This window comes from Setaria italica, chromosome IV (genome assembly GCF_000263155.2).
Source record: "Setaria italica strain Yugu1 chromosome IV, Setaria_italica_v2.0, whole genome shotgun sequence".
NCBI lineage: Eukaryota > Viridiplantae > Streptophyta > Magnoliopsida > Poales > Poaceae > Setaria > Setaria italica.
In genome coordinates, this window is record NC_028453.1 from 1,040,879 (window position 1) to 1,052,222 (window position 11,344).

Sequence of the window (11,344 nt, forward strand, 5' to 3'; positions counted from 1 at the left end):
TTGGGAGTTGGTTGGCGTGGCCGGGAACATTCGGATTCCGTGGCAGCAACCCCCATGCTGCAGAAACAAAGGGGATCATCAGCATGCCTGGATGGACCAACCAGCAAGAAGCAACGGCCCTTTTCTTGCCGGCAGCTGATTCCGCTCTTCTGTACCTGCCAAAAATCTCAGCCTGTTCATCATTTTTTTTGAAAGGTGAGCCTGTTCATCATCATCACGGGATGAAAACCGACATAAGCTCATCTAAGATTGTAAGCTCACTTGCTACCATCTTTTTTGAAACGAGTTAGAAGAACTGTCGATTATATTATATTAAAAAGAAGAGATCACCTGCTACCATCAGTAAGTAAAACTTGTTATGCAGAATGTGGAAGTGATTATTGCACATTTTTTTTTAATGAGGCAGCAGGAGAGAGCTGCCGCTATACTAAGATAGTGGAAAGATCCCGAGGCTTTTGCTTTCGTTTGCTGAAAGAATTTTAAAGGGATCGAGGAAAAGAAAGCAAGCATAGGGTGGCACTTGTGCTGAAACGTGGCTGGCATGGGTGTTTTGGAATCGAATCCCCGGCATTTGAGAGATTCCATTTGCAAGCCGGGGACGGACGGCCGGCGAGGCAAGAGGGGGGCGGTAGAGGTTACAGCGTCTTTTTCGGCGGTCAACGCCGACGGGCTGACGGGTGGAGGGGGCGGCGGCCAGCGTGGCAGGCCCACCCCTGACTGTCGGTGGAGCTCAGACTGTTGCCTTCTGCACTCGAGCTTCAGCTACCCTCCTCCACAATACGCCAACTTGCTCAATTCATCCATTTTTTTTTATTTTTTCCCCCTTTTCCTCATCATCGTAAAATCAAAACGCCCCATGACACTTGACACGATTTTTTTTTGTTTGCTCGGAGTGGTTAGCAGAGCCAGCCGAAGCCAACGAACACAAACCCTGGCTGCTCATGCCTCGGCCGGCGCTAATAATGCTCGGAGATCCCCTGATCATTTCATCTGCATGTGCGGTGGCGCATTCCCACAGCTCATCCATCAAGCTGCTGCCGAGCTACCCCCCAGCTGCTGAATGCTGATGCAGCACCTTGTCTAGCAGCCAGTGACAGTGATGAGCACCTGTAACTGTTACCGGTTACTTGCAGATGTTTTTTCTTTTGTTTTTTTCAGATGCGTTTTACCCAGCTGCTGCCTTGAATTCTACGGGCGATGGTTGGGACGTTCGTGTCTCGACAGGCACAGCGCATCGCGAATAGCAGGGGGGGAAAGCAAACCAGCAGGCGGCAGCAGCAGCGGCGGCCGACACTCGGGCGATTCAACGTCCAACCAAACGAAAACGAATCAGCCCCCACGGACGTCCGCAGGATCCCCCTTTTTTAATTTTTTTTGATTTGATCAATCATCAAATATAAATAAAAACGAATGAATTAAATCCAGGCAGGTAGCATCAGGACAAGCAGGAAACAGCACCGAAATCGCATAAACCAAACAGAAATAAAAAGGACGAACAGTGATTCCAGATGGTGCCATTAGCATCTACCTAAGCAGCTGCTGCTGCAATGTGCGACGATGCATTCCTTCCTTTCTCCATCTGCAGTTGCATCAAATTCAATTCTATTTTGCATCATCAAAAAAAAAAATTAAAAACGGTTGCAATCAGGCCAAGCTTGTCAAGATAACAATCATAAGGTTTGCATTCAGAAGAAATCGATTAGAAACGGTTTGCGATTTAAATCGTCTTCCTCCTCTCCTTTGGAGGTGAGCTTGAATGGGTGATGATAATGTATTTGCCATGTGGCCAGTGGCCGCTATTCTATATGGCGTATATATTCCCCTTGTCCATGCGGTGGTTCCCCTCATCGCTGCCATTATTTGCTTCTCCTCCTCCCTCCTCCTCCTCCTCCTCGCTGTCCGCCAATCCATCCATCCATCCATCCGTTCGTCTCCTTCCTCGGATTCTCCACTCCGATCCCCCCCGCTAGCCGCCTTCAAATTCGCTGCACCCGCGGCGTGTGCTTCCTTGGCGCGCCATTGCTCGCTCGCTCGTTCGTTCTTGCCTCGGTCAAAGGCGCGGCCAGGCGGCGCCCCCCCGAGCTTTACTTACAGGTAGTGGTAGCTTGCGAGGGGAGAGGGAGCAGGGAGGGGACAGGATGCTGGGAGCGACCCCCAAGGCGAGGAAAGGCGAGCCGGCGAAGCTGGGGTCGGCCAAGGAGGCGCCGCCGGCTGCGGCACCGACGGCGGCGGGGAACGGCAGGGTGACGGCGGAGGAGGTGTGGGAGGTGCGGCCCGGCGGGATGCTGGTGCAGAAGAGGAGCGGCGGGGTGTCGGACGACGAGCCGTCGCGCAACGTGAAGCCGGTGCCCACCATCCGCGTCAAGGTCAAGCACGCCGGCGTCACGCACGAGATCTACATCAGCTCCGAGGCGTCCTTCGGTCAGTAATACTGCAGCTATCGATCAATTCGATGCCGACGAGGCTACGCCGCCGGCATCCGGCGACCAAGTATGTATCTGACGATTGATTGGGTCATGGTGCAGGGGAGCTGAAGAAGCTGGTGGCGGCGAAGACGGGGCTCCACCCGGACGACCAGAAGGTGCTGTACAAGGACAAGGAGCGGGACTCCAAGGCGTTCCTGGACATGGCCGGCGTCAAGGACCGCTCCAAGCTCGTCGTCGTCGAGGACCCCGAGGCCAAGGCGCGGCGGCTCATCGAGCAGCGCCGCAACGGCCACCTCGAGAAGGCCGCCAAGGCCGTCGCCGCGGTCACCGCCGAGGTCGACAAGCTCGCCCCCAAGGTGCGTCGCGTACTCGCGTCGGTGACCTGACCCGCATTGCTCGCCCATCCCATCCCAAGATTGCATCTTTTTCCGAGCCCATCGAATCGAGTGGGGGAACAGAGCAGAGCAGAGCAGAGGAGTTGACCTGACCTCTGAATCTGTGATGATTGGCTGGCAGGTGGCGGCGCTGGACGCGTCGGTGCGCAAGGGGGAGAAAGTGGCGGAGAACGACGTGGTCCAGGTGACGGAGCTGCTCATGAACGAGCTCCTCAGGCTCGACGCGGTGGTCGCCGACGGCGACGTCAAGGCGCAGAGGCGGATGCAGGTGAGGGAGCTTTCATCTATCATTCACTATTTCACTAGCAATTCTTGAATGCCGCGGCTAATCTAATCTAATCTAATCGAATCAAATCCATCCCCCGTATTGCAGGTGAAGCGCGTGCAGAAGTACGTGGAGACGCTGGACGCGGTGGCGGCCAAGAACGCCGCCATCATCCGCAAATCCGGCGAGAAGGCCGCCGCCAAGCAGCAGCCACCGCCGCCGCAACAGCAGCAGCAGCAGCCGAGGCAGCAGTACAACCACCACCAGCAGCAGCAGCCGGCGGCGGCGGCGGGGCAGACGCGGTGGGAGATGTTCGACCTGCTGTCGTCGCTTCCATCCACATCCTCGGCGTCGTCGACCACCACCGTGAGCTCGACGGCGTCCTCCGGCGCGCCGCCGACGAACCGGCTGGACTGGATGCTCTTCTGACCGATCGATCACCAGCGCAAGCAGCAAAAGGGCGAGGAGGAATCGGAAAAGCGAAAGGCGGAAATGCAGTGCAGATGAGATGCAATGCTTGTGTGCCAAGAATTGCACCCACCCCCGTGCGTGCCCCGGCAGAAATCTGATAGGATCCATGAGAGCGCTCGTGTCCTTGATGAGGCCATGATTGGGCTAGCCTAGCTAGCTTTGCGCCGGTGATTGCTTTGCTTTGCTTTGCTTTGCTTGGCCACACACACACATCGCATCGCGTCGCGCTGCATTGCATGGTATGGTACCACTGGTAGTTCAGTTCATCATGTGAGGATGCATGTGAGAGTTTTTTTTTTACTTTTTTTTTTCCTATTCTTCTTCTTCTTGTTCACCAAATGTTTTTCAGATTCTTTTGTGTGCATATTATTCAGAGAGAGGAGAGAGAAAAGAGAGAAGAGAGAGTTGGTTTAGGGCAAGTGAAGTGTATTCAAACAGATTGGGAATAAGTCGAGTCAAAAGGGTTGTCGGTCTCCAATTGGGTGTCTGAACACTGAAAGAAAGAAATGTAGCCATGCCTTCCTACATGCATAGTACAGTCTCATGAGTCATGTGAACCGTGACATGCTACCAAAAATACCACATGGATTACACTGTTGCTGAGAGTGATGAGATGTTTTTTTTTATAAAAAAAAAACAGAGAGTGGTGAGACTGGCCAGCCAGTGGTCACTGCTCACTGGTCGATGCAGAATTTTTCTTTCTCCTGCAATGAAAGATAACAACATAATAATAGTAATAAAGATATAAATAAAAAACAATTAGATTTTTAGTTGCTGTTCCTGCTGAGTTAGTTGGCGCCTATCTGTCAGGCTTGATTCCTTTCAGAGAGAGAGAGAGAGATGATGAACAGTGGGCAGGTGGGTTGGTGCGGCGTTGAAATTCTTTATTGCCGCCGTGCCACATTTTTAGGTGCCCCGTTTGCGTCCATCCGAGCTGTTTGTGCTCGCTCACTTGAAGGCTTTTTTAGTAAGTGAGAGGAGAAAAGAAAAGGGAAAAAACACATGTAACAAGATGCTCAAAACTAGCTACCAGTTGCTTGGTCGTCAGTGCTAACCTGAAGAAAAAAAAAACAAATGGAACCAGCAGCATGTGACGGATGATTGGCCGGGTACAGTAGCTGGTGAATTGGCGGATTAGCAGGAGCACATCCCGTTGTTGCCGTGTCAGTGGGAGGAATCGAGAGCATGTGTTGTGTGCCATCTGTGGAGGCAGCAGCTAGCAGCGTATTATTCCTGGTGGTTGAGTCGTCCGTCGTGGGGGATCCCCCGATGGATCATCTCGGATGGTGAGGTGAGATCATGGCGAGGGGAGGAGGCGCCGCTGGCCGGAGAGGGAGGCTGCTTGTGGCGCGGTTGGTACAGACAAGAGCGGGGAGCGTGCAGACCAGTGGCGTAGAGAGATAGAGCGAGAGAGAGGTGAGGTTTCTTTCGATCACAACGCATGTGGAAGTCGTGGCCGTCCCTGTTCTTCCTTCTTTGTGACGAAGTGGGTGCTGGAGCATTGCTGAACACGCTGGAGGTGAGTGATTGATGGACTAGGATGACAGGCAGAGCCGATCGGCAGGCGCGCCCTATCAAGAATGATAGAAATGCGATCCGAATGGGTACAGTGCATCAACCGACACTTCAAATACTTATTTCTTTACTATCATGCTTTTGTCATTCATGAAATGGACATCTGAATACATGTATCTTGAATTCATTTCATTTTCTACAATCAAAGATAAATCCAAGAATCATAATCATTTTGATACCGGAGGGTATTTTTTGCAAAACAACCACGGCCGTGGCTGAAGGCTACCCGTCCGTTTTTTCGCGCGGAACGCGGGCGTGCGAGCAAAGAGGAGCTGTGTTCAATCAAGCTGATGCATGGAGTAAGTGAAAAGTAGGACGACAGAAAGGAGGAGGGACGGGCCACACACATACACCTACACATACTCGTGCGTATAGCTTTCAGGTAATGAATGGATGGCGTGGAATTCCGGCCGAATCGGCGACGCAGATGGAGGAAAAGGCGGCTCGCCGACACTAGACCCCTGCTTGTGCTTGGCCTTTGGCGTCATGCGCTCGCAAGTCGCACCACACGCGGCGGCCATTTCCTGCTGGCGCGCCCGTGTGCGCCGGTGCAGCCTTGCTTGCGTGGGCGTGGCAGTGGCAGTCCGGGGCCGGCCGGGGCTGGGAGGCGAGGCTAGGCTAGGCTATTTGCTTGCTTGGTCTCTCCATTTCAGACCCGTGAGCCTGTCGGTTACGTGGTCGCCGTCCGTCGTCCCCGTCCCGGGCGAGAGCAACCACGACTCAACACAGACGCTTGGCTTGGCTTGGCTTGGCTTCCCAGACTAGGCAGGCGGGAGGCCCGAGCTGCCGGCCTGTGGGCTGTGGCAGCATGCAGCAACACCAATAGTAGTAGTGGAGAGGCGACGATGGCTGGAGGAGCCTGGAGGAGGGGACAGAGCGGCTTGATGCCAAAAGAGTCGGAGGGCATCTGCCGGCGACACGGGTGGCCGTGTTGTTTGCCGCCCTGCGCGCTCGCGTTGCAGTTTACCCACGTCCAATGGACCGAATTTGCTGGAGAGCTACAAGAGTTGAAAAGGCCGGCAGTTGATAGCACACGATGCCAACGTGGGCCGTCATCTTCTAACAAGAGAAAAGATCCGTAACTGGGCCTTCTTTGTCCGCAGTATGTGATCAGGTCGAGTAATTTATATTTTTCTTATATTTCTTTAATTTTCCTTTTAGCAAGCCCATTTACTAAAGAGCTGGACCTAAGGGCCCACTGACGGATGGCGCAAACATGGGCCGTCATCATCCACCGAAGGAAACAAAAGTGGTTGCTTGCAGGTCTGTGCCAAGGCATCCACTATGCCCGAATTCTACGGTTACGCTACGGGCACAACGCACAACCAAGCTACTAGGATAGCGCGACCTTGCAAACTAGCAATACTCTTTGTCACTTTGGGACCGACCAATTGCACACATAAAAACCTGCTGTAACTTTCCAGACTAAAAGTCCTCATTAATGAAAAAAATATAAACATTGATCGTGACTTTTGTCCGCATGATACAAATAAAACTACTAGAAGATGTCGGAGATATGCTCCGACATCGTCTCGTAACCTTATAAGACAACATTAATTTTTATGGCGCTCCAACTAGATTAGATGATGATGTCGGGTAACAATCACCGTCAGTAGGTAATATTAGAATAAGATATAGGGAGAGTAGATAATTAATCACAAATTTATCTGTCTAAGGAGAACCCATAATCAAATACGGTTTGAATAACAAGTACTCAAGATGTGCAAAGGAGCGCACGTTTTGTAGCAGGTTTCCTTCCATGTGCGCCTACCATTTTACCGGCTCAATATACAACTGTATTTAAAGAGGGAGGCGTGCGGAGGCGTGGGGTCTCGTTGTACTGCCCATCCCAATCAACTGATCGCCCGCAAAACGAGTAGCAGCTGCAGCAAGGCAGGCACGCCGGCCGGCCGCGCAGGTTGATTCGCCGGACTCCCAAGCGCAGGTGAGGTTTCTTGCACGCCTTCGATTGCTCGCTAGTTTGAGAAGTCCATCTTCGTTCCCCCTTGACCATGGTGATCGATTTCCGTCGGGGGATTGCGCGATTTGGTGGAGTAGATACATAGATGGGTGCCGGTTCCTTGTACTACGCAGCCCCCTGAATTTCGGGGTTTGATGCGGGGATTTTAGTCTCGGTTCCGCCGTCGATTCGTTAGCTCGCTGCTTCGATTTCGGTGTGAGGAGGTATGTTTGGTTAGGGTTCTACCCACGGGAAGAGAGTAGAGATTCAGGGATCTTTGCCTTGCCAACCCCCCCTGCTCGTCGTGGACAAGTTCAATCCTTTCGTCTTCCACGATCCTCAAAGTCTGCTGCTACACCTACACGCCGCCGCGCCACCCGCCCCAGTCTGCTGCTTCCCCTCTCTTGCTTCTCTTTGGTCGTGGAGATCGGCGGCGGGCAGCGGCGTGGGGTTCGGGTTGACGACACGACACAGTCGGCGATGTGCCGGGGACAGCCAGGGCACCACCGCCTGCCACCTTTGATGCCACTGGGGAAGCGAGGCTTCCGGTGGCGGCGCTGCTGGTGCTTGAGGCGGCTGCCGGCCGCCACCGAATCCCGGCTCGCCGCTGCTTTGCCGAACCTGTCGCCCGATCTGGGGCATCGACAGGCTGGCCCTCCTGCAAATTTGCCCCCGTGTCTGTATGCAAGCGCGCAGAGAATATCTTCGACTGAACCCGCATCACTTTTATCTGTTTATTATACCTTATTAGCTTCAGTTTTAGTTTCTTCGTTTTGTGCCTTAACTGCACGCCTGTTCTGCATTGTGATGTTAATTGAGTCACTGCTCTAGTTTTGACTCAATTTCCTTTATGCAGTTACTGAATTTACACCATGACTTCTCTGGAGACCGTGAGAGGAGATCTTGCGCTGGTCATTTTGTACCTGAACAAGGCTGAAGCAAGAGATAAGATCTGTAGAGCTATACAGTATGGATCAAAGTTTCTGAGCAACGGACAACCAGGGCCCGCGCAGAATGTTGACAAGTCAACTAGTTTAGCTCGGAAAGTTTTCAGGCTTTTTAAGGTACTGTATAATCGTTCGCATACTACAGATTGCAAATTTAATAAGAGGATCAAACCTGAATCTTCACATGATTTGTGATTCTATCTATCACCTCTACAGTTTGTCAATGACCTGCATGCTCTAATTAGTCCCCCTGCCAAAGGAACACCACTTCCACTGATCTTACTCGGGAAGGTATGCTGATTCTTGAAGGTGGTATTATTACATTCTTCATCTGTGAACTCAATTCAGCTGATGATGGTTTTGTTCTGAATCTTCCTGATCGATTGTCTTCATGTATCTCTCAGTCGAAGAATGCAATGCTGTCAACTTTCCTCTTCCTGGATCAAATTGTGTGGGCTGGGAGGACAGGAATATACAAGGTTTGAGAATTCCCTTCGATATCGTCAGCCTAGAAAAAGTTTGATCTGCTAGAGCTTTTCCCTATACCTTTTTCTGCTCAAAGAAACAAACAAAGAAAAATTGATGCAGAATCGTTCTGCCCTATTGTACCTGCTAAAGAAATCATACAAGAAAATGCATACTCTATTTATATGGTGACAAACAAAAGATGGGAAGATAATCCAGTTGTTTACAGAACAAGGAGCGAGCGGAGTTCCTCAGCAGGATAGCATTCTATTGCTTCCTCGGTTCTAACACCTGCACAACCATTATTGAGGTATGATTATTCTCTCCTGTTCTGTTCTGAGTATCGGTATGGTTTATTTGGTTCTGGATGTAGAATCATTTTACTATGTGGAAATGACTCTTGCCTAATCGTATAGCTAGCTGAGCTCCAACGGTTGTCCAAGTCAATGAAGAAGCTAGAGAAGGAGCTCAAGCACCAAGAGTTGTACAAGGTACTACCTTCAACTTGAGTAGAGAATAGTCATCGGTGAAACTGTTGTTTCGTTGAAATATTCAACTGTATCTTTACGATTTTGCCAGAATGAGCAATACCGGATGAAGCTGCAGAAGTCAAATGAGCGGCTTCTTGCTCTGATCAAATCCAGCCTCGACATAGTTGTTGCGGTGGGGCTACTGCAGCTGGCTCCAAAGAAGGTGACCCCCCGCGTCACCGGGGCGTTTGGCTTTGCCAGCTCGCTGATCGCGTGCTATCAGGTACGGAACACTGCTTACCCTCTTCCTCGTTGTCCGTTGATAGCCACCCACTGGAAAGTCCAAAGCTTAAGTTTCATTTCTTTTGACCCTTTCTCTCCTTCTCCCCGGCAGTTGCTTCCAAGCCCAGCCAAGAGCAAGTGATGTGATGTGTAGGCGAGGAGGGCAGCTGGTGTATCTGTCGCCTGCTGATGGCATCGTCGTCGTGGACAAGAAGAAATAGTAATTCCGGATGGATGGAATAAGAAATGGGGCGTCGTGGACAAGAACACTGCTTACCCTCTTCCTCTCCGTGTAGCAAAGCAGTCCTTTGTGGCTGATGATTACTGTACGATCCGGTTTGTAAGATTGGGGCGCAGTGACTTGTCATGAAATAAGAAATAGCCGGTGTAAACGATGCATTTGATGCCAACTGTGTAGCCTGTTTTTCGTGGAAGGCCTTTGTTACACTCACCGGAAGAAGCGGATTGGATTGTGTTGTGTATCCCAAGCTCCAAGGACAACCCAGCGCTGGGCTCTCCATTGCAACAGGTACCTGCACCAACAGTGAGCACCCCGGCAGCGAGCGGACGCGGCACACTTCGCGCGCCCACAACCCGCTCGACGGAATGCCGCACCACGCGGCCGTAGACCGCCTCGCGCACCTCCACGCCATGCTCGTTGAACCCGGCCCCGCTACCGGTTGGTTCTCCTATGTGAAGGTCCTCAGCATTGGAAACAGAGAAGGTCGTGGCCCCGTGGCACTCGCGCCAGGCGAGCCATCTCCTTGAGGCCTGAGCGTGGCTGGGGTCGAGCAAATGCCAGGATTCGCAAGGCGCAGGGACTTGCTGCCACCGGCGGCCAGGGAGATGGGGGTGGACTACTGCATGGTCCTCAACGTCGACCGCGAAGCCGGCGACGACGGCCTCAACACTCTGGCAGCCTGGCAAGTGGCAAGAACACTCCGCCAACAGTCAGGAAGGAGGCAGAGGCCAAGTTCGAGCACATCTATGGGGCATACGAGGTTGCCCACCCCTCCGTCTCACTTTCTTCCATTCCAGTTTACCTTTTATTGCAAAGATTATTGTTTCATTTGTTGCCAATGGCGTTTTGATCCTCAACTCCTTTGTCAGTTAACAAAGCAATTCAACAACATCATTTAAAGTGCCACTGATTCTGCATAAATTTAAACTTTCTCATAAGAGGTTGTGATAAGAAAATAATAGTATCTAGGAGGCAATAACTATTGTTGCGTGTTCAAAATGAGGCTTTTTTTTTAAAAAAAATCCTAACTCTAGCTTATCGATTTGAGGCGTTGACTGTTTGCAGTCAAATTTTGCATTTCACTCTGTGTAGTGGTTTGCATTTTTCTGGTATAACTCAAAAGCAGAAGATTTTCCCCCATCCAGTTCTTGAAACTGTTGAACAATGTTGTGTGTCACCTCTCACTTGCTTAGCGATCCAAGAAACGTAGAATCTCAGTTTCTTAGCAATCTTAGAAATGCAGTATCTACAATTAGCTACTAGAAGAACTGAAGAATGGCCCAAAGGAAAGGCGCCCCTAGGAGCAGGAGGTCCTGGCGCATCTTCCTTCTCACTTGGCGAGGCTCATTCCACCTCTTTCCATTTTAATCCGAGAGGCAAGCATAGTAAATAAGATCTTACTCTGCTATATCAACAATTCAGATAATACTTGGAGATATACCGCTTGTCACTATAGATAGCCGCGGCAACGCCGCACCAGGGTTTTCTAGTCATTAATACTAAAATTATGAATGATTGTCTATTAGTGAAATGGATCTGGAAAATTGTGAAAGGTTCAGATGAGCTGTGGTACAAGCTGAGATGACAAATTGCCCATCTGGTGATAAGGTTGAGGCGCCCAGCCAATCCTTTCATCCGGATCGGATCGGCTCTTGTTTGTTTTTTTTCCTTTTTCCTTTTCTTTTGGTTCTTTGGTTACATAAGTTAATGTTCAGTTTCGGGTTTTGTAAAGCAATGGTTCCTGCATGTGCCAGGGTTTTGGACGCTGTTTATACATTGTGACTAAAAACGATTTATTATTATTATTGTTTTTTTTTGGGGGTTAGCATAATGGAGTGCATCTTTGG

At 50.9% G+C, this 11,344-nt stretch overlaps 2 protein-coding genes across 2 annotated transcripts; both read left to right on the forward strand.

Annotated features, from left to right (window-relative positions):
- Positions 1 to 1,752: 1,752 nt before the first annotated feature.
- On the forward strand, positions 1,753 to 4,134 carry LOC101775392 (BAG family molecular chaperone regulator 3). Its single transcript, XM_004964332.4, has 4 exons — positions 1,753 to 2,421; positions 2,526 to 2,782; positions 2,943 to 3,089; positions 3,195 to 4,134. Exons 1-4 carry the CDS (start codon positions 2,139 to 2,141, stop codon positions 3,513 to 3,515), a joined length of 1,008 nt encoding a protein of 335 aa, XP_004964389.1. The 5' UTR covers positions 1,753 to 2,138; the 3' UTR covers positions 3,516 to 4,134.
- A 2,787-nt stretch (positions 4,135 to 6,921) lies between these two features.
- Positions 6,922 to 9,716, forward strand: LOC101775797 (peroxisomal membrane protein 11-5). The gene is made up of 8 exons (XM_004964333.4): positions 6,922 to 7,077; positions 7,949 to 8,156; positions 8,256 to 8,330; positions 8,444 to 8,518; positions 8,734 to 8,814; positions 8,921 to 8,995; positions 9,084 to 9,257; positions 9,369 to 9,716. The coding sequence occupies exons 2-8, from the start codon at positions 7,965 to 7,967 to the stop codon at positions 9,396 to 9,398; spliced, it is 702 nt and encodes a 233-aa protein (XP_004964390.1). The 5' UTR covers positions 6,922 to 7,077; positions 7,949 to 7,964; the 3' UTR covers positions 9,399 to 9,716.
- Positions 9,717 to 11,344: the final 1,628 nt, after the last annotated feature.

Bases quoted from the DNA above. Each gene is read 5' to 3' on its own strand.
- LOC101775392 (XM_004964332.4), top strand. From the start codon at position 2,139: ATGCTGGGAGCGACCCCCAAGGCGAGGAAAGGCGAGCCGGCGAAGCTG. The intron at 2,422-2,525 runs GTCAGTAATACT...GTCATGGTGCAG, and splicing joins CAGCTCCGAGGCGTCCTTCG to GGGAGCTGAAGAAGCTGGTG. The intron at 3,090-3,194 runs GTGAGGGAGCTT...CCCGTATTGCAG, and splicing joins AGGCGCAGAGGCGGATGCAG to GTGAAGCGCGTGCAGAAGTA.
- LOC101775797 (XM_004964333.4), top strand. From the start codon at position 7,965: ATGACTTCTCTGGAGACCGTGAGAGGAGATCTTGCGCTGGTCATTTTG. The intron at 8,331-8,443 runs GTATGCTGATTC...TGTATCTCTCAG, and splicing joins CACTGATCTTACTCGGGAAG to TCGAAGAATGCAATGCTGTC. The intron at 8,996-9,083 runs GTACTACCTTCA...CGATTTTGCCAG, and splicing joins AGCACCAAGAGTTGTACAAG to AATGAGCAATACCGGATGAA.